The following is a 22,542-nucleotide window of genomic DNA, read 5'->3' as shown; positions in this document are numbered from 1 at the left end:
AAAATGGCCTGGCCACACTGCCCAGAGTGCTGACAAATATTCCTGACACAATGTACAAGGAGGGGCAAAACTCCAACACAGGGAGGGAAGGGCTCATTCACTTCAGAGAGATACAAGCCTTGGCTGTTTGCTCTGGTCATTTCCTGTTGCAACAGCTCAATTGTTTCACAAATACAATGAAGCTCTGATCTACTTCAAACACTGTTTTGTCAGAATTTTTCCTGGCAATAAAGAGAGAGTATATTCAAAGCAGCACATATATGAAGACCAGTTCATTACAGAAGGTTTCTAAGCACTGGCTTGGACAGGAACAAAACTCTCAATGAAGTTTTCCTCCTCTTTGTACGAGCTCAAGAGATGTCCCTGTAGGGATGCTGTTCCTCCACGTTCTGCTGTCTCAGTACAATCCCCTCCTGCTCTGCAGGGATCATACCAGGCTCCTCCCCACCCAGACCACACTCCCTCACTTGGGCTGACCCCAAGAACCCGTGATTCAAGGCTGGTCCCCAGTGCAGACAGCAGGGGAAGAGAGTCCTTCTAGTGAGTGACCAGCACAGACAGCCATGGATCTCCATTAATTTGGTAAAGCCAACTGCATCTTCATGTAACTTCATTATTAACTGAGTGAATCACACACAGTTCTGCTCCCAGTAACCTGTCTATAATATCATACAATTCACAAAGCACTAGGAGCCTCAGCCACTTTGCTCACCTCTCCTTTCCATAAATAGTGCTTCTCTAAGAATCATGGAAAAAAATACCCCAGAAATGTTTGCAATACAGTAAAAATGTCACTTGAATTCCCTCGTCTAGGAAGCTAAGAACTTAACTTGAAATCTGCCTTCCAGGCAGATACACCCTGCCCAAGACAAACACCAGAAAAAGAGCACTTTGGGCACGTAACAACCAGACCACTGAGGGTACACAGAGCCAACTTCTACCTGTGGGACAGCACCCATCTATCAGAACCAGGGATGCAGAACAGCTCAGCCTTCCCTAAGGGCACACCAGCAGGTCAGCTCACACCCTGTCCACCTCATGTCACGACAGAGCAGCTGCATTTTGGTTTTGTCTACCCTTTCTATATATAGAGGCAACTGGACAAATTCAATCCTGTCACTCTGTTACTTTGTCCTGAGCAGCAGTGGAAATATGTTGAGCCAACAAAGGCATTCAGCAGAACCCTGCCAAATCCCCTTCAGTGCTGGCTGCCTGGAAGTGAAATGCATGTGAGAAGTGGGGAGGGTGGTGCTTCCAAAAGCACTCAACAGTGGATTTGTCATGCTTGGGCCACGACTGGATGCAAAAGCCCAGCGTTCAGACAGAAGAGGCCAGAGACATTCACACCTTCCCTGAAGAGTTCTGTCTATTCAACACTCCACAGCAGGTGTGTGGTATCTGCCCTGCTCTTTGAATCCTTTCCTGGGGGAGTCAGAGGTGCAGAAAGGGGATCCGGATATGTTAGAAATAAAAACTAAATAAGTAATGTTGTTTCTAGCTCAGTAGCTCTAGGGAAAAGCTTGAAAACCTGCTGAAAATACCTTCTGATATTTTAAGACTCCCACAACTAAGTGGCTGGCATCCAGAGGACTTGAAAGCCCAAAGACCAGAAACAAGCAAACAAAAAACCCATCCCGTGAACCTTTTTCTTTAGCAGTCCATGGATTTCTCTCTACTGCCAAAAGAGCCTAGTAAGACTCACAAACACTGGTCCAAAAGCCAGTGGTTCATTGACTACAGCAACAAGTCAATCACTGCACCCAGAATTACCCATCAGTTCCAGGAATTCCTGTCCCCATGGACACAGGGCACTGCAGAGGAACAGAGCTGGGAACACAAGAGCAAGCTGCCTAACAAATAAACCAGGGGTTCAAATTCTTGGCATAAAGTCCACCCTTTCCTGGTGTTCCTCAGGGCATTTCACAACATAGCAGTTGCTGTAAGTGATACATAATCCTAGTACTTATGTAGACAGAATTAACTCAGAATTAAAGCAGCGAACTTGGTACACCAGACTCAGAAATTAATTTTTCACCTAACAGCTAGCTGGGATGAGAACATAAACAGGCAGGTTAACTCCTTCAGAGCTGCCAGACCAGGCAGAAAAACCTGCATGAATTCTATTGTGCTCTTTGGCTCACTCTCCCCCAGACACAGAGCACCATGTCCATAGAAAGCTCAAGATTCATGCAAAGGCTCAGACAGCAGACAACCAGGTTTTATGGTGTTTAGCAGGATCTGATGTCCCTCTGCCACTGCCAGAGCCAGCTCTGACACAACCTGCACGTGCTCAGTGGGGTGTCTGCTTACCAAGAGCTGCCCAGATTTAAAAGGGGTCACACAACAGAAGCCACCAGAAATACCAGTGTGATTCCTCCCACACAGAGAAAAAAAAAAAAAGGAGATTGAGGTCATTTAACTAATCATATTTAAAACACCATCTGACAAGGACTAGATTGGTTTTGGATTGTTTTAGACCTTGTGTAAATCTTTCTTCTCTAGCCTCCAGCTTTGCTTCTGGTTGTCACTTGTTTACACAGCCAGCACCACCTCATGGTGGGCATGGGGTCCCAATCTTTTCAACTCAGGTAAGGACAAGAGCAAACCACTACACTCCCAAGGTACTTTCAGTTCTGGTCAGCAGGAGCAGGAAATGCAGAGTTCAAGTCCTGTCCTCAGCGACAGAAATGCAGAGGTGTGAGTCCAGACCACTTATTAGGCAAGGCAAATTAACAATTCCACATTAATACAGCACTCAGCAAATCTGTTTATAGGGATTATGAATCCCATTAATCTCATCCCTATGGCAGCCTCACTGTTTTGTTTATGGGCATGTTTAATACAAAAAGCTCCTTAAGAAAGCTTCACCAACCATCCTACCAACTGTTCACATCTGAGCATCAGCAGCTTCTTTCTTGTCTGTGTGCAGTGAGGCAAGGAAGGGACAGGAATGGCTCTGGGAACTTGCCTTGGGTGACCCAGCTATAGTTAATTTTAACTCTGAGACAGCCAGAAATCACATTCATGCACATACACACATCTCTGTCTTGATTTACAAGCACTTTCAGGATTGACAGCTGCCTCACCCTTTCCACACATCTGATCTTTTTTCCATCTAACCCATTTCCCCGAAGCCCTATTTTATTTTTAGGCAGCTCATTCCTCCTCACTGCAGATAACACTGGAGTCCTTTTTGTTTGCATCCTCCTGGAGGTGCCTCCTTGGCTCAGGCAGTGACAGCTACAGCACCCAAACACAGCATGTTTCATGTCACCAAGCTCCAGATTCCCATGGGAATCTCTGCTAGACAGAGATGAGGGGCTGTCTTTGCCAGCCTGGGAGGGAAGGCACGGTGAGGATTTAGCCCAAAGAGGTTCACTCAGAAATCCAGTTCCTGGCCTCCCTGTACAACTGAGTCTGCTGGTGGCACTATATGGAATTTGCCCATTTTCTTCCCATCCATTGGTAGACATCCCTCCCAAAAGCAGTCATTCCTATTCATGGTGTCCCAATTGCCTCTGTACACTACCCCTCCTTTCTCCTAAAAGCCCTGGAAACAACAGCTTCTTGCCTGCTCAGTGACCATCAGCAAATTCTTACAACACAGTCATGCCAACAAAGACAGAAACCCAGTTAACCTTTAACCAGCTTCCCCTGGACAGGCTTCTTTCACCTGGATCTCAGGCTGGAAGGCAATTTGTGATATGCATGGCCAAAACAAATAGATGGGCCACAAAGAACCATCTGGGCTGAGCTCCTCTCTCTCCCTGATCAAACACATCCACAGCTGCTACTGCAGTCACAAACAGGGCCTGGCATCCTGCTCCAAAATATGTTCTCCAAAAGAGGAAAGGGTGTGGGGAAAATTGAAATAGAGAAACCAGTAACCCCCATTCCCAGCCCAACAAATGTTGGGAGAGAGTTATCAAATGAGGCAAGCACAAAGCAAGGTCAGGAGCTGGTGGAGAGGGACTGAAGTGTCCCTTCACTGCCCACTGCAAGGCAGGGTATTGCCATGCCTCAGAGACAAAGAATCACCACACTAAACAGTAAATAATTTGAATGAGTAGGTATCAAAGGTGCCTTTAGAGACTAAAACGCACCAAGATAGAAGGGAGAATCCATGCCATGCTCCCCTATGCATGCAGTCAAAAGTTGCTTTCTCCTCCCTCACATCTCTTCTTAACACACAAATATCTATTTTATTTCATTCTCATAATCATTTTCTCCTCTCAAACAAAGGTACTAACACTGATGACAAGTGGACACAGCCAGTAAACTGAAGCCATTCAAAAGTTTCAGTGCATTTAGTAGGGGTTTATAAAAAAAGTAACTTGCAAAGGAAATGAAGTCTTGCTCTAAATACAGAGGAAGCTGGTAGACAGAATATAAAAGCATTGGAGTGGAAGATTCTTATAGCAGCAGGGAAAAAATTACCCTGAAGGAAAAAAGTGTTCTTGGCTCTAGACAAAATCAAAACATACCATTAGTTTACTCCTGTATTTGCCCACTCTTTCCTGCAACAGATTCAGAGCTCACTTTAACCTCCCTGATGATGTAACTGCATAAACATTCCAGGTCTTGTGTGAAATCCTAAAGAGCTGGGGAACTAAAGCTCATAAAGTCCTTCACTTCATAAAACTTGCCTTATTACACGAGCATAGACTTCCCTCTGACTGACTTTCTTTTGTGCTATTTGGTTTTGTTTCCTTTTTATTCATTTTTGGGGGGTTGTTGGGGATTTTTTTCCATTTTTGTTTTGTTAAGAAATCAGGATAAAGGGATGTCAGGATATGAGAAGAGAGGACCAGAAAGCAAGGGGGGGAAAATCTGATTAATACAATACTTTAAAATAGTAATTTCAAGAGAGTCTGCTGATCTCATTCAGAGATGGAAAAGTAAAGTAGCACACTGTGTGGCTGATGAAAAAAATACAGAGTCTAGATGAATTCCAGCTATGGATGATTAAAAATACGTGAAGTAATTCTGAAGCAACAGGCATAAGGTTGTGATGAATTCTTCACCATTCAAAAATCTAAAATCAGAGAATGTTGTTCACAAAGGATATGCTGTAGCTGATCCAGAAATTATGGCTTTAAGTACAGGGTGGAGCTTTACAGGGCTGTGTTATATTTGGAGGGGTTTGGATCTGATGAACATAAACATTTCAGGCTGGAAGAGATTGCTGTGAGATGACAGATAAGATCCTTTTGATATTATCCTACTTAACTGCTCTGAAAACCAAGTTGATTTAGCTGCAATACACTACTTACCACCAAATCATCCTGAACATTAACTTGCAATTACAATCTTTCCTATAGCCCTTCTATAGCCAACACAATTAATTATAAATTATACACTGACTACAGATGTAAATAGAAACTGATTTTCTAAGTGTAGGCCTAAAAAAACCCCACTGCTTCAACTGATTCATGGTGATTTTCTCAATAAATGACCCTTCCTAAGTTCTTATAACTGGGAAATACATTTCAATGAGAGACAGCCCAGAGAAGAGTCATATTCTAGTAGCACATCCAGCATTACAGCATATAAAGCACAATATTGTCAAGGTGTTGAACAGCCAGACCTTCATGAGGCTGGATCTATGGGAGTTGATATTAGAGATGACAGAAGGAAAACAGAGAAAAAAACAGCAGGAGAGTCATAAACATCAAATCTAAGCAACTCACCTGAAAGGGAGCCTTTCCTGTTAGACACTGATAAATGATGGTTCCTATACTCCAGAGGTCAGCTTTGGCATCGTAGTGTTGTGACATAATGACTTCTGGTGCCTTTTGGGGGAGAAAAGGGAAATTTCGTTTATAAAAAGAAGTAATTTTGGTGGTTTTCTGTTTTGTTTTGGGTTTTTTTAGCAACACCAAGAGAGGTAAGTCACTATTATGCTATATAACCTCTTGAGCTAGGTTCCCCAACAACCACAAAAGATTTACTCCCAGAAGAATTGTAACACTATATTGAAAGGGCCACTTCCCTATTTAAGTGGGGGAAGCAGAGATTTTCATTCAGAAGACAAAATTACATCCCGATATTTTATATTTTGGACAAACTCGGTAGTTCCCCTTCTCCCAGTGTATCTGAATCCACCAGAAGAAGCCCTACTGAAATCACAAACAGATCTTCCCAACCAAAGCAAGGAGCAAAATCAAGAGCAGCAAAGGCTGCACAGGTAAGCTCCAGCCTCCATCCTGAGCTGCACCACTTGGGCACTTCCCTCATTTAGCCCGAGATGGCAGCACATTAATTAAGCTCCAGGCCTGGTGCCAAGGTCACAGTTTGGGTTCAAAGGCAGTGTTCCAGTGGAACAGCTTGAGGCCTGCTGTGCCTCAGACTCTGGTTTTTAATTCCACATTGTGCCCTCAGCTGCTCCTCCCAGGCTGGTTCCAGAAGCTGGAGACAGTGCAAGCCCCCAGAGCCCCTGGCTGAGCAGGCACAGCCTCAGGAGCAGCAGGGGAGCAGGGACAGGAGGGCAGGCTGGCTAATCCCACGTGTGTAGAACTACAGATTTCATTGCAGTGCTGCCAGCATGGAACAGGATCAATTTTTTAGCTTTATTAGAAGTAAAGGCCACACGTAATGGAAAAAAAAATGGCAACAAGTAAATTGTGGACTGGAGCTCGGTGTGTCCCCAAGGGAAACATGACACCAAACAAAGCCAAAGCAGCAGGACAAGAACTGCACAAGGAGGTTTCAAGTCTTGCCATGGCATGGATTATACTGGGGTTCAGACAGAAAGCTGTTTTGGTAGGGGTGAAATAACTTCCTGGTTTTTTAAATGAGCAAAATGAAACAAGGCAGCAATAGGGTGTGAGCTAAAGCAGGGAATGAAGTCCTGCCTTGCCAGCAGATGTTCCCAGGGCTTCTGCACAAGACCCACAATAGCAGTAGGAAGAGACTTCAAAACCCTCCCTAAATCCCAACTGAACCCTCCCTTCCCATCTTCCTTCAAATCCATCAATAAACAGAGAACAATATGAAACACTAAGATTTCTTGTAACACCCAATGTTGTTTAAAATAAAAATAAAAAACAAATAGAAAATAATATGATCACGAGCTTCTTCCAGCCCTTTCAGAAAATAAGCTGGGTGTTTTCAATTACTTTCACAAGAGACTCCAAAAGAAAAAGTATCACTAAAAATAGACAGTTCAGGAAACTCTCATGGGAGAAGAGAGTTACATCATCTTCGCATATAGCATAGTTCAAATAAACATCAGGCTTCAAAAAAAGGGAGAGAGAGGAAGTGTGTTTTGCTTGAGGTGGTTCTGTAGAACAGACTACGCCTGTGCAGTGCAGCACAGTCCAGCCTAACTCTGCCCAAAGACTACAGACAAAAAACTTAAGAGTGGGTTAGACTGTGTTTGAAATGAGGTGCCTTTTACCCCAGGGCACCTGTAAAAACTTCAACCTAAATTGACTCACATCATCTTTTTACTTTGAGCTCAGACACCCACGTCCCCAGGAACTATTACAAGTCTGGCTTTGACATTTTTATTTCTGTCTGGTTTTCTCATTTTTCCTTTCACTGACTCGATGTGACACCGAGACCTTGACTGCTGCCATGAGCACAAATAAGAGATCACCTCATCACAACCTGATCCCAGAGTGGAAAGCACGAAGAGGGTAAAAGGGATCAGTTTGATTTCTAATACACATGAATTTCCCAGTCTGAGCAGTCATTCTGGAAGCATGGTTTATATCCACATCTCACCTGGAAGTTACATGACAACACAGGCACCTGCTGTCTGACATTACCAGCAGCCAGAACTTCAGGAATCTACCTGTGCAACATCTTGTTTCTGGCAAGTAAAATTTCACCTCTCGGGAAAGACTAGTTAAAAACAAAGCCTTGCTTTTGGGGAGCAAAGCAAGAACAACACAGAAAATCCTTTAGAAAAATCACACTTACCATGTACATGGGTGAACCACACAATGTTGCTGCCATCATATTGTTCTGCAGGTACCGGGCAAACCCAAAGTCAGCTACAAGGAGAAAGAGGTAGGTCAGGAGAAGACACCAGATCTAGAGAGCCTGCACCTTCTCTAGTTGATTCTTCCTACTTTACCTTCACTTCCTATCAATCTTTGCAGCCTGTATCCCACCTCTAGCAAGACTGACAGCTCTTCTTGAGCAGCAGCATCCTTGTGCTAGTTATTAATACACAGTATTGACACCACAAAAGGACAGATCAAGCCCCAACAGAATTCAGATGACCAAACTCCCATCCCTCTTTCAGGGATAAGGACCCATTTGCCTGCACTCTGAAATGTCAGCTGGGAAGGCTCTCTTGACTTGAGTGAGGATGTGCCAGTTCATAACCAGCCAGTTCATCTGCTGCTGTCTCAGCCTATCATTTGGGGAACTGAAAGCCCCCTCCACTGAAAAGGCTGTAATGTGAAACACATCCAGGAGGAACTGGTACTCACCACTACCCACAGTTCCAGACCACCCTACCAAAATGGGTCTTGTTGTGTTCCTTTAGAAGGGTACCGAAAGCGCTCAACCCCAGCATTAGGACAGGTAACTGAGCCACAGTTCACTCAGCAAGTACAAAAGCCAGGAACAAGGAATACTACGAGGAATTACCTCTGCAGGTTACTCAGGATCTCATCATATGACACTGAGATGTTCTCTTCTCAAGGTTACCAGATATTTCAAGCTAGGACATTGACACAGCTGTTGACACTGTCATCTGCCACTAATGAACTGGTACAGCCAGATTCTCCCTGCACCGTGTACTCCTCAGGGAGCACAAGGAGGGTTGCAGGTTACATCACACCCAAGAGCAGTTGTGCCCACAGCCCTCCTGCCTGTGTTTGCAGCTCTCAATCCCTTCCTTACAAATATTAACTCTGCACTTAACAAAAACAAAACAAAAAACATATCAAAATGCTTTAGTCAAATAAGCAGCAACATTTCAAACTTTTCCACTGGACCTCATTTCTCAGCTGAAGGAAAGCACCAACCCTTTCTCCACAGCACAAGGTTAAAGTGAGGAACAGTTTCACCTAATTGGTGTCAGCTTCAGCTCTGAGTTGTAACGTAACCAAAAGCCCACGTGTGAGGGTGATATCATCTTATTTTGGAGGGACCACAGGGAATATGTGTGCTCTGTAACTGGATTTCTGGAGCACTCATCCCAGCTACTGGTCCATCTGTGCCACTTGCCTGATGTGCAGAATGTGAATGTCTGCAAGATGCAGCTGAGAAGCCTGTCTCTGCTTCAGACTGAGAAAACTCCCACTTTTGGCTCTGCCTGGCAACCCACTGTGCTCTCTGAAGCCAGCCAGGACAGCAATAGTGTCAGGTCTTCAGAAAACAACATTTAACCCCAAAATTGTTAAAAGCTGAAGACAAAAGTCACAATTTCTGCTTATTTCTTGGTAAGCCTGGAGATTACAAGCCAATTAGGGCAGGCTGGTGTTTGTTTTTACTGAGGGAAGCACCATTCAGCTGGGAGCAGAGCAAGGCCTGCCCAATTCCTTTGTGTTAAATCTGTGTCCTGGCAGAGCAGAAAGCTTTTGCTCCTACTCCTTGGAGGAAGCTGAAGGCTACATTTAAAAGAGGAACTAAGAATGAAAACCACTAGGGTGCTTTTAAAGTGGAGCAATGCTTTTCTCCTCCAAGATAGTTCCCCAAAGTAAGATTGAGGTTTCCACCTACCCATCACCAAACTCCTGAGTGCTCAGGAGTGGTGTCTTACCGATCTTTATGCGAATGTTGTTGGGATTGGATTTCCTGCCTCCAGCATAGGAAAGGAGGATATTCTGTGGCTTCAAGTCCCGATGGATGATGCCTTTGCTGTGCAGCATTTTCATGGCACCTGCTATCTGCTGGAGAAATAGCCTGATGGTGTCTTCACTAAGTGTCCGCATAGCTGGGAAGGAGGAAAGAAAAATAACCACAGATGAAAAACTTACAATGCCAGTTCTCTGAGGAGCCCAGAGGGCAGAGTCTCACAGCAATTAACTGTAATTTGTCATTTTATTCCCACACATGATGTATTTTCCCCACACACCATTTCTGAATGATTCCTACAGGCAACAAGGGAGAGCATTTGCATTCCCAGCTTATTCTGTGGTCAGGCTGTTTTCAGCCCTGTGTCTCTCATGGTGAACTCAGGCCAGCACTGCGTGCTGGATTTGGGTTATTAACTGTGTCCAAAAGTGGCATCTGGTGAGGTTTAGGGCTTCCCTCAGCAAGAGCAGCCAGGGAGATCCAGGCAAGCACCAGGCAGGGCTGTGGCTGCCTGTGAGCTATGGTCAGCAGCAGCTGGATACCCAAAGTCAGAGCTTTATCACAAAGACTAGGTCTAAAGGTGGAACTGAGAGGAAAGGCAATTAGGATCAGGATTTATGCCTGCAAGAGTCATTAAGGCTCATGCTGGACCTGGGAAGGGTTGATAGGTTAAATTCACAGTAGGTTAGGGCATGTGGCCATGAGGGATCTGTACCTTTAGGGTATGAATCCAAGTCTAGGTCTAACCCTTCTGCATCATCACCCGACCAAACCAGAATCCTAATCTCAAACCCAGTGTTTGGGTGAACCACAGTCCAGTATTTAACAACAGACCCTGCAAATGGCCCCTGCAAACCATCACCTGCCACTCTCACCCTACAGCCACAGATACAGCAAGAATGTCTCAAAATGTTCTCACAAGCCATTTTTTTAAAAAAGAATGCATTAGTGATCAAAATCTACAAATATAGAAGCTCTGAAGTGGCCTCTCCTGAGATACAGGCTTCCCAGGGGCCGTGGTGTGAAAATAAATATTGAAGGGATTAAAATAATTTTCAACTGGCTCTTCTAATCAGAGCAGTGCAACATCAGCTCTCGTTATTTTAAGAACTATACGTATGAAACTCTTGCCAAAGCTGGGAACAGCCTGCTAAACAAATCCCAGGATCAACAGTGCTACCAGCCTGCCTCCTTGTCAGTCACTGAGCATGTCAGGCTTCAAGCAAGCACATTCCACTTGAATAAAATAGTTTCTTTTGTAAAGGGTCCCTGTAAATTACTTGGGACTTCATTAGAGTTCTTCCAGCTGTTCTCTAGCAAGACATTAAAACAGACTGGCAGGAGCTTCAAAACACCACTCTAGCCAGTCAGCTAGAAGGGAGGAATCCTTATGAAAACACAGCTGAGGCTGCACACAGCTTTAACACAACACAGGAAATTAAAAATCTAACTTTTAAAATATATGGATGGGAAGCAGCAAGGGACACAGATAAGTTAAGCAGTGCTTGGAACAGAAAATAAACTCCCACCACTCCCAAGCCTCGCTGTTCCAGGAGGCACAAGCACAGCTGAAGTGTCACTGTGGCTATCAGGTGGTCCTGGACTCCCGACATGTGAGAGCAGTGCACATGTACATAGAGTTTCTCTCCCCTCACTGAGCCTTTTCCTCATGAACTGCCACTCTCCAGTTCACAAGACTCCTCTCCCAGAAGGGGAGAGTCTGTGAAGGGATTTTAAGGATACCAAGAGGCAGCTCAGGTGCAAGTCTTCGAGACACACACTTGCATCTTCTGAGGAAAGCACTGCCTCATCTTTAAGAAAGCTTTCCCCAACCCCCTGCGGAAATATTGCAGTGTACTCAGTCCCATATCATCTTCTGTCTATTAGAAGTCCAGCATCTCTTAGCTGTGTTCAATAGTTTCTCCAACAAAAGGGCTCTGCAGTATTTCTGCAATTTACACTCAAGGAAATCTATTCAGGAATGGTTAAAACACCATCTTTAAACAAAACAGCAGGAATTCAAAAGGGGGTTTTTCCCAATTCAGCTCAGGCCCAGGAAAGGATGGGCTGATCACCATCCCCCAAACATGAAGCAAGACTTGGAAGATGGTAATTTTTATTATTAAGGCAGCAGGCAATTACCAGCTTCTGGCTAAACATACTCTGCCTCTAGCAGGGGAACTGTGAGGAGCCTTGTCCTGACCTGCAGTCCCAGAGAGCGTGCCATGGCTTTGAGGCGTTACCCTCTCCTTTAGATGATTTGGTAGCTGTAAGACAAACACAGCACCAGCCACCAGCCCTCAGCAAACCAGCCGAGCCTCCCTGACGTGAATTCTAGCTCTTTATAATACCGAAAACAACAACATTGCTACCAAGATCACAAAAATCTATTTACCCATAGAAAATACGGCTCCTAAACTACCAGTTCCAGCAGAATTTAAGCTTTTCCACTTCACAGAAGTCTGTATAAAGTCTTCAGCCCTGCAAAAGACCTGTTTTCCTGGCACAGAGAATCTAAACTGGTGTCCTGAGGACATATTCAGTGCAACTGCAGTAGCAGAGTGGAGCTACCATGTTGCAGTGCTGCAAAATTAGACAGAGAAGTCTGCTGGATCCTTTGGCAGTATTAAATCTCACAAATCCAGGCAGGAAGGCAGGACAGGAAAATTGAGGCTCTGCCCTCAGGAACAGAGAAGGGACAGTCAGCTCCTTGGGAGGGTAGGGGCAATACCCTTTTGCCTCCCTCCATTAACAAACAGCCTGTAACACTGGAAAACAAAACTCCTTATCTATCACACTGAGCCCATCAGTCTCCTGTGTGACAGCAGCAATCTGCAACTGAAGGACAGAAACATAAATACAACTGCCATTTTCAATGACTTCAGGATACTGGTCTGCAAAAGCCCACCCAGACCAGCTACCAACAGCAGAGGGAAGGAGAAGAAAACTCATTCCATTTAGGAGTCATCAAAAAAAACCAAACAAGTGGAGAACAAAACAACTCTCTTCACTTGCTATATCCCAAATACGGAACTTGTAAGTCAGTCCCTATAAAAAGGGGATATTCTCACCTTCTCCAGAAAACTGTTGGCAAATTACTAATCCTGCATTAAAATCTGGGCATCCCTGTCGACGTCTGTGGTGAGCAATACATTCTTGCAGAGGATGCTGTTTCACAAGCCCTACTCTGGCATTACTGAGAAGCAATAATATCCCTGTGTTTATTTTCATGGGCTCCACTTCAGTGATGAGGCACTCTGCTGACTGCCTTGGGCCGCTCAGGTCAGTAGATCAGAGAAAATATTTACTCTGGGTCACTGTGGGGCCCACATGCCTTGAGCTCTAAAAGCAGAGAAAAAGGATGAAGCCACCTAAGAAGTGCCCTGGTCAGCTTGTTCTGAGAAATTCAACCTGCAAGAGGTAAACTGCAATAAACAGCCCTTGTCAGCTGATCCAAGAGCAGATGTACTGGAGTACACCCACTGACGTTGTATTACACCACCATTTTGGAGAGGTTGTTTAGGAAAAAGAACATCTCCTCTTACCCACAGGTGTCACAAGTGTCTCTAACATGGGCCCAATCCAAGTCATGCTGAAGTCTGAGACCAAGCTGACTTGTTTGGGGCCTGGCTTGTACCTACCCTCTCTACCCATGCACAGCACGGTCAGTGACACTCCTGTGAAAGTTCTGTACAAGTCAGAAGATTTATTCCAGATACATCTCTGATAGGACTAGACCTTCTTAATCACCTGGATCTAGAGGGAGAAAAGCTACAGAGCAATGCTTCCACCTCTGGTTTGCAACAGGGTCCCTTGCACCACTTGGGATGGACTAGAAAGAGCTCCCTGCATATGTCATGGTCAAATCAAGAAATTCCCTCTTATGATATGAAAATGGCAGCTTTAGGAAAAATCACAAATATGCTCTTACGAAGCGTCCATAACAGCCTGTGCCTATGCCAACTCACAGAACTTAAGAAGGAATTTCACACCTGCTCTGACCTGAGTACCTGAGGACACAGAATTCCAGTTATTCCTGTACAGAAGCTGCTCACTTCTGTGACACATCCCACAGCTCGAACACACACAGCAGAGACCTGCCACTCTTAGCTCAATACATGATGGCCTCCAGTGAAAGCAACATCCAGAGATCTCCCAAAAGGGAAACTGCATTGTACCACTAAAGAACACCACCACAGCAGCTGTGCTGAGCAGAACACACAGAGCCTTGGGTGGTTCCACAGGGGTGGAAAGGGCTGCCCAACACCAGAACCCAGCCAGACACACAGAGCCTTGGGTGGTTCCACAGGGATGGAAGGGGCTGCCCAACACCAGAACCCAGCCAGACACACAGACCTTGGGTGGTAAAACAGGGATGGAAGGGACTGCCCAACACCAGAACCCAGCCAGGCACACAGTGCACTGCAACATGCACCAATGCACGTCCTCCAGTCACGAAGACAAAGAGACTTAGAGTGACTTTGCATTCAACATGGAATTACCATATTGCCTAATGCCTGTAATTAGAGGGCAGAATGGATCTGGAAGCTTACAAGCAACTCATTCAATGAGAACCAGGGGATTTGCATGTGCTGCTTGCTTAAGTGTTACAGGAACTACCAGCACAAATGTCTGAGGAGCCAGTGGGAAAGTAGATGCTGCAATTAAACACCGTCACACAATTATCAAAATAACTGAAGCAGCACAATAACCACTCAATAGAGATGAGCCTCCTGAGTACCAGTCAAATACTGAAGATAGCTAAACTTTACAAGATGAGTTTGCAGTGAAAAATCACCCCTGTCAAAAGCAGCCTGGGTGCCTGCAGAAGCTGGAAGTGGTGATACCCCACAGGAGCATGTGGTGGGATGTAGAAAGCTGACACTTATCTAGGCTCTGGGATCTGGCAGTGATGGGAGTAACTAAACCTTCTTCCTGCAATCCCTTACTGACTCCTCCCTCTGGAAATTGGTGCCTTCTGGGTTCTCTTCACTGGCAACCACCACACAAGAGTTAAAATAAAACAAGCACCAACTTCCCAGTCACGACAATCTTTACAGTTGCCAAACCAAAATACTTTACTGGTAAAAACAGCTAAAGGTTAACTTTCTCATCTGAACTGAAACAAAGAATGATCACTACCTTGCACCAGGTAATGTTCTAACAATCCAAACTGGGATAAAAATGGATTTTATTTGGAAAATACAATTTATTTTCACTTTCTCAAACTAGCCACCAATTTCCTGAGTAATTTCAATTGATAAACTAGGAAGTCAGCTGTTTTAACAGCCTAACTAATTGCATGCTTCACTTTTTTCTTGAGTTTTTTTTTTTTGGGGGGGGGGGTGTGGAGGGTGGTAGAAGAGAAAAGACAACAATGTACACACAGAGGTAGCAGTACAGACCAGAGGATTTTCTATAAATCCTTGCTTCTGTCATTAGTTTCTATAATTTCTTGTTTACACACACAGGTTTGCCAATGAGAGTGCACAGCCCAGTGCTTTAGGATCAAAGTTCACTTCATGTGCATGAAAGCTAGAATATTTAGCTTTCAAAGCCCATGCATTTGTAAAACTGAAGTTTTACTATTTTTTTAAAAGCATTTGACTTCTAAAATTTGCATTTGCATTCAGAAAGAAAAAGAAGGTACCAAATACAAAACCATCCTCCACTGGTGCTCAAAAGAGCATTCTACCACCCCTAAAGATGCTCCTTTTAGAGCACAGCAATACCCAACAGATGCAAAATATATTTAAGACAAAGCATACTAAACCCGGATTTTAAAAAACAAATGCCTGTCACTTCTATCTCGCCCACACTTTAAACAAACATAACACATGAAAGGCAGAATATTTTTTTTCCTTCAAGTACTAAACCCTTTCTGAGAATTCAAGTCCACAAATATAATTCATCACCCTGTAGGAAAAGTGTGACATGCTAACATCAAGCCCCAAATTATCATTCTAGGGACACCCAACACTAGCTGTAGGGGAAATGTAAATTTATCTTTTAATCCTTCAATTTTTGCCATTTCCAGGCATCACATACCTCAGTAAGGAGCCTGAAGTATTATCCAGCTGACTAGCTTTTAATTTGAACAATGTGAACAAACTTTGTTTAACCATGACCCAGAGCTACACGTGAAATGAGATTAAAGTTGTCTCTTCACATTTAGTAATCTTCTAGCTAACATGCAAAACAACCAGAAAGCTACTTTAAGGGAAAAAACTCAGGGCCAAAGAAGGAAAAAAAAAAGGGCTGTGTCTGAGTGCAGCCAAGTATCTTGTTAAACATTTCATCCTCCTACCTGTTCTAGGTACTGAGGTGCAAGGTGATTTTCACAAAGGCCAGGTCCTGAACCTGTATTGAGATACCTTGAGGGGTTGCTTGACTCCCAGCAGTAGAGCTGGATGAGCTCCAAAGCATTTGGCACGATGGCAAAGACACCCCTGAGTCTCACCAAAAGGTTCTTCAAGGCACCACAGCCCCAGACACTTGTGCTATACTCTCCAGAGGACCCCAAAGTTATTGGTTTTGTCATTCTCACAGCCATCCTCAAGATACTGAAACAGGAAATATGTTCTGCCCTAGGTGTGGGAACACCTTAGGGCTAAACTTACAGAATATACTCTTGGGATCTTATTTTAACCCAACACTACAGAACTGCAAGGCTTCAGTATAAATAGCTTTTTGCCAGTCACCAAGAAAAGACAAACTGTGTCCCAAGCAGTGTTGAAATATGTTTAACCTATACGGCCATTGTAACTAGAATTTGTAACTACTGACAATAGTCACTACTGACCTACATAGAAAGGGCTACAAGAGCAGTTTTTATTGTCATGGCATCTCAGTTTTCAAATGAGTATGAAGGGTGAACCTCACAGAGGATCTTGTCCATACTGCTGTACTTACTGTGAAGGTAGTCTGCCAGGTCACCACCATTACAGTACTGCAAACAGAACAGAAAGCTCAGTTAATACAGAGCAAAGCAAAGATTAAAAAGAAAAACAGTAAACTTCAGTAGGATGGCAGGCTTATCACAGTATTTAAACATAAATAACCACACATGTCAGAATACATATTCAGAAGTTGGCAGGGAAAACCCCATTCCTCTGGGTTTCTCTCCTATTTCCCCTAAATGTTATGTTGCATAGTGACACACCAGCATCAACCAGCTTTTGTGCACATCCACGTTCAAGCACATCAGAGAGAAAGGTAAAACCAGAACAAAGCAGAGGTCACAACTGGAGACTCCACCAGAAAGCTGTTTGAGGAAAGCCTGGGAGTGGACACAGCTGAAAACTGAAACTCCTCACATCTATGTTCCACTTCATTAGGAAAAGTCAACAAAACCCTAAGTGAGAACTGCAGAGGAAGGGAAACATTCAGGGGCTCTGCAGGTGATCTGTGTCCAGAACATTCTCTCTGGTGTATGCCTGCAACCCACACTCCCCTGTGGCACCCATCTGACCCCTGAGTTCAGTGTCTGACTGCTTCAGCCTGTGCCTGCACAACCTTCTGAGAGCAGCAAGATCAAAAATCCCCTGGCTGCTCTCTCACCCACACTCTGCAAGGCCTGAGCTGTAGATTAGATTAACAAAGCTCCCAGGTGAGACTGCCAGCAGAAAGCACCACTTGTGAAACATGCTTTAAAAAAATTAAAAAAGAGAAAGAGGGAGAGAAAGGAGGTTAAAAAAAGGAAGAAAAAGACACACTTACCTCCATAACCAAGTAGACAGAGTTTGCCAGTTCCTGGGGAAATAGAAAATGGAAAAATAAGGGATTTATGCACTGAAATATTTCAGACATTTAATTGCTGTATTACCTTTTAAACAGATAATCTGTTCCCTGCTATGAGTCAGAATGAAGAAAGGGTAAAAACATTATAGGTTAATTCCTGGAAGACTGCTTGCTTTGAAAATGCCAGGTATTTAAGCATATTACTGGTTTGTGAGAGTGCATCTGTTTAACCAAGCTGATCTCCTGTATTGTGCCTTGGGTCTCCATGTCCTTTCAGGCTCCAGGGATTAACAGTGGCACGCAGCACAGATGCTGGCACACTGCTATCTTAGAGCCTTAATCATTTCCACATTTAACTTGGCCCTTTATAGCAGCTGTGCCCACATGAGCAGCACTAGGCTGAACAGAAAGATAAGAGCAGCACAACTTCGGGACCTGCAATTCAACCCCGTGGCTGAAAAGTGCCCCAGAGACTCACCTTCCATTAGAGGGCAAACAGGAAAGATCTCACACAAAAAGCATAACACTTGCCACCCATATTTTCTACATGCCTTAACAGTGGCATCATTATCAGGTGGCTAAAGCTTTCTGGATTGTAACAGGGGTCAACAGCAGCCAAGTCCAGGCCAAATGCTCATCTTCCTAAATTCACTACACGCGCTGCACTGGGATGCTCATCTTGGAGTTCACCTCCTGCCTCAGCTGATCTCCCCCCAGCCCTTAGGAAATGTGCTCATATCCATGGTACAAGCAGAGGATAGTGCAGAGATGTGTCCCACAAAAACACAGCACCACAGAGCCACAACATGAACCTTGGTGGCTGTGCAGCACATGGGGACACCAGTGACTACCTGGCATGTGTCCAGCAGAGCCACCAAACCACTGCCAAAGAACAGACATGAAAACAGCCAAATATTTCAACCCTGGGTACCATGGAGGTCAAATGACTAAATCCTGTTGTTGAAACAGAAGTCACATAGAAGTAGACCTACTACATGAAATCTGTAAGCTAGAAGTCACTCATAAACTCAAGGCCCAGCTGGGGACACTCACAGGCAACAACTGTGTGGGTGAGTGGAGAAGTCCTGAAAGCAGAGGCAGAGCAAGAGAATCCATTTCTAGGACTCCAGGGCTGCATGACTTTACTCACAGGCTGTTTAGATACCTGTGCACCTGATTTCTCTTCTGACCCAAATCATTTCAAAACCCTCAGCCTCCACCCTGGCAGCTGTTTAGTTTCCAACCCATCTCCCCTATCTGCTCTCAGCCCTTTCACCCTGGTATGTCCACAGGACTCTGCCTCCCATCAAGCTGTACCAAATTCCCTGCCCTTGTCAATGCCTGGAGTCCTCAGCACCTCTCACTTTCTCTTCTATCCTCTTTTAGCCTCACAACGTGAAATCTGGGTTTCCAGATGTTTGCTGAAGACTGGTTTGAGGAAGAGAGGGAGAGAGGAGGAAGATGAATTATCTGTGATTTGAGAGACTCAGCCACAGCTGCAGGGGAACTGGCCACCTTCCCTGGAGGGGCTCAAGTGTCCACCAGAGCCCAGGGCCACCCTCGATTCTTACAGCTGTTCTCACTGCCAAGCCCAGATGAACTTTCAGAAGTCCCCTTGTTTGTTCAAAACAATTTTCTGAAGAAAACACTTCAAGAAAGCCTTTGTTGCTCTTCCTTGCCTGACAAACACTTCTTTCAACAGGCTTTGTTTTTCAACCTCTGCATTTGAAAGCAGCATGCATTAAGTCATCCAATTTCACACACACATTGGATGAAGTGGGAAAACAGTCTGTGGTTAAAAGCACCAGCTCAGGGAAGCAGTGCAAGAACAAAACCCCAAGCATCATCACAAGCTTTGCACATGACAAAGCACTGAGGGAGAATTCTCAGGAGCATTCAAAGCCAGCTCCTGCTGTCCTTAGCAGGAACAGGAGAAAGCCAAGGCTGATAAAAGACACCCAGGACTTTCACTTCTACAGGAATTCCAGCCCCAGATGTACCAGAAGATACAACACACACCAGAAGTGCAATGCAGCTGCTCAGGGAACTCACTGCAGGGCAACTGCTGGGTACACAGAAGTGTCTGAAGTGGTTTTTGCAGCCCAGACCAAGTTCATCACTGCCACAGAAAGTTTTCAGAGACACTTTTTGGCTAAACGTGCTGTGATCACTGCAGCTCTGCACTTTAATATGGATAGTGCCAGCAGGGTTTGGGGAAGCTCAGTATATTATTACCTTTATAGAAAATGAAGAGGAACCAGAGCTTACACAAACCAAGTCCAGAAGATATTTGTAATAACTTATTAGCCAACAGCTAATGTACACTCTGCAGTCTGGTTGTTTTTCCACTCTACATTATTTAAAGACTCTGCAAACAAACATCACCAAGGAAGTAATTGATTTTTGGCATCCAGTGTGTGCAGTGACCAGGGTTAAACAAGGACCTGCACAGGCAGGGGAGATGCTCTGCTTGATTTTCCCAACAACAACAACATGACCTCAGTGGTTGGTGGTTTTATCTCTTCACTCTGTGTTGGTGTGATAAGAGGGCAATGCCTGAAAGGCTTCGAGGAGAGAAGTTGGTGGCCCCCCCAGCCACCACTGGCAACAGCACCCTCTGAAAATTCAGCCTCACCAGGCAAAACCTGCTGCACCCACAGCAGCACAGGAACATCCAAGCAAGGGTATTTTCAGATCACAGATGCCTGTAGCAACAAGAACAAACACATTTGCAGCTTCAGCATTTCAAGACTCACTTACGAAAAAGAGGTCTGAAGAATTTTGCCAATAAAACTAAACACCTATTTCAAGAAGGGTCCCAGAAACAAACTCATGTTTGGAAAAAGCCAGTAGAGCTTACTGTGGTTAAAATAGACTCAGCTGTCTAAAGAGACTTCTAGTTTCTTGAATAGGCTAATTGACTTCTCTCAAGCTGATTCAGCAGCAGAAACTAGTTCTTGTCCATCTTTATCCTTCCACTATATTTATGATTTTTTCATTAACAAAACAAGGAAAAAAACACTGCAAGCCAAATTCTGCAAGCTACCAGTTTCTCTGAAAACCAAAGCAAGATGCCCAACCCACTCATTTCCACATCAAGAAAAGTATTACAGTTTGTTGTATTTTTGCAGAGGCTTATATTCAAGAAGTGTTACAGATTATTTCCTCTGGACCTCTTATTCACATGTGCCAGTCCATAGAGCCAAGCCTAATCCTGTCACTAAACAAGCTCAATGAAGGGAACAGCACAGACACAACCCCTAACTTTTCCTGTCATCACAAAGGGCAGCAATACCCTGACCATGCCCCACAATAGCAGCAAAACGCCTCTGCCAAAGGCATTAAGCTGATAATTAATCAGTCTGGATCATTGCCTGACTTGTTCTTGCAGCAGAGGCCCCAGCGATGAAGTTACAATTTAATTGAGTGTAAAAATAGGCAACAGCCTCTGCTGTCTACAAATAACACACATCTGCTGATGAAGGACAAAGAAATGAAGAAACCTCATTTAGCAATACACCACAGATCACCCCAAGACTGTGCTCTGTTAAAATTCCTCACGGTGACACCAGGAGACGTGGCCTTATAGATATTAAGACCCAACAGTCCTGTCTCCCTTTAAATTTTCTCTCCACCCATAATGGAAGGTGGCATGATCCTCTTCTTGGAAAGAGTGTGTTTAGGTGTGTCCAAAGGGAAATGTCTGGGTGTACCCACAGTTAGTCATCCTCCTACCACAGCTTAAAAAGTCTGAGAGAGGAATTTTCCTCAGAAAAATCCTCCTCTGCACTCTTCCCTGCCACCAAGTTTAGAAAGGTGCTCAGGAATGGGAAATAAGTGGAAATTCGATTACACAACGCTCCAAGATTCTCTCAGCAGCGCGGTGTTCTCACCAATCCGTGAGAAACCAGCGCTGTAGTAGACTCTGGGGAAAAACCAGCAAAGGATGACTTCTACCTCACACAAGGCCTCTTTTCTAGGTCAGCTGAGGGGATACACAGGAGGAACACTGAAGATGAAGGTGGCTCCAGGGTTGCACCCATGTGCTGAGCACTGTGGGGCTGACAAGGCTCCTGTTGCCTACAGTAGAGGAGCCACAAGCACTCCAGTCTCAAGACTAGTTTTATCACTCTCCTGGGTGTTTGCTGGCATCCCTGTGATGGCAGAGACTTTGTGCCTCTCAGGAGATATCTACCACGAGCTGCTCAACCCTACCTCTCCAACAGCACCCAGAGATGCTGCCAAGCAAAGATAATTTTGCTGCACACAGATCTCTCTAAGCAGGGCCAGGACTTAACCAACTGCACCAACACAACAGGAGCAGAACATAAAGCTGAGGGGCTGACAGGGGAAGATATCTCAACACCAACTGAAAGCTAAGCTTTTCCATCGCTTTTTTCTTTGCTACTTCCCCCACTCACTGCAGCAGAACCACTGCACACCACATCCTCCAGTTTTGTCAGCAGGATCTCATGGAGTCAGTGCCCTTCTGACATGTGGTCTCCAGTCACTGCTTTCTGACAGTGGCACTGGAGTCACAAACACAGTCCAAACAAACACAACTTTGCTTTACAGAAGCCAATTCTTAAGCCAATGGCACCTGGAAAGTCCCTAGCTGAGGCAGGTGCTTCCAAGCCTACTGAGTTTGGGAAAAACAAACTCACTGTTCTCAAGAGAGGGGAAAAACTTCCCAAAAAGTAAAATCTCTTAGTAGTGTTTCACTGTGGCTCACAGCTTGGCTTGAGCAGGCTTGCCTCTGAAAAGGGAAAGGAAAATTGTCATGATATGCAAGGATTATCTTCTGATGCAACTATTGGAACGGAAGCAAGATAAGGGACAATAGCAACATCAATCAGAAGTGTGGGAGAACCTATCAGTGCTCATCCTTTGGAAAACCAATCTAAAGCAAATAGCCAGAAGATATTCACATGCCTTTTGACCCCAAGTGAAAAGAAAAACAGGTCTCAGAGCCTCTTGTGTTTCTGTTCTCTGGCCCTGGTTATCCTCCTCACTCCTCCTGAACATCATCAATAAAGAACTCAAGAA

The 22,542-nt window shown here is 44.6% G+C and overlaps 1 protein-coding gene across 3 annotated transcripts in view; it reads right to left on the bottom strand.

Moving 5' to 3' along the window:
* ULK1 (unc-51 like autophagy activating kinase 1) overlaps positions 1-22,542 on the bottom strand; it is a 76,250-nt gene that overhangs the window by 42,974 nt on the left and 10,734 nt on the right. For all 3 annotated transcript variants that reach the window (XM_063416111.1, XM_063416110.1, XM_063416109.1), the window contains exons 5-9: positions 17,476-17,508; positions 16,669-16,705; positions 9,722-9,895; positions 7,927-8,000; positions 5,691-5,792 (exon numbers count right to left, since the gene is read on the bottom strand). In XM_063416111.1, the coding sequence (XP_063272181.1) occupies positions 5,691-5,792; positions 7,927-8,000; positions 9,722-9,895; positions 16,669-16,705; positions 17,476-17,508 (420 nt within the window). The remainder of the gene's footprint in view (positions 1-5,690; positions 5,793-7,926; positions 8,001-9,721; positions 9,896-16,668; positions 16,706-17,475; positions 17,509-22,542) is intronic.

The sequence above is a fragment of the Prinia subflava genome, chromosome 19 (assembly GCF_021018805.1).
Source record: "Prinia subflava isolate CZ2003 ecotype Zambia chromosome 19, Cam_Psub_1.2, whole genome shotgun sequence".
In the NCBI taxonomy this organism is placed as follows: Eukaryota; Metazoa; Chordata; class Aves; order Passeriformes; family Cisticolidae; genus Prinia; species Prinia subflava.
This window is presented reverse-complemented; position numbering and strand designations above follow the sequence as displayed.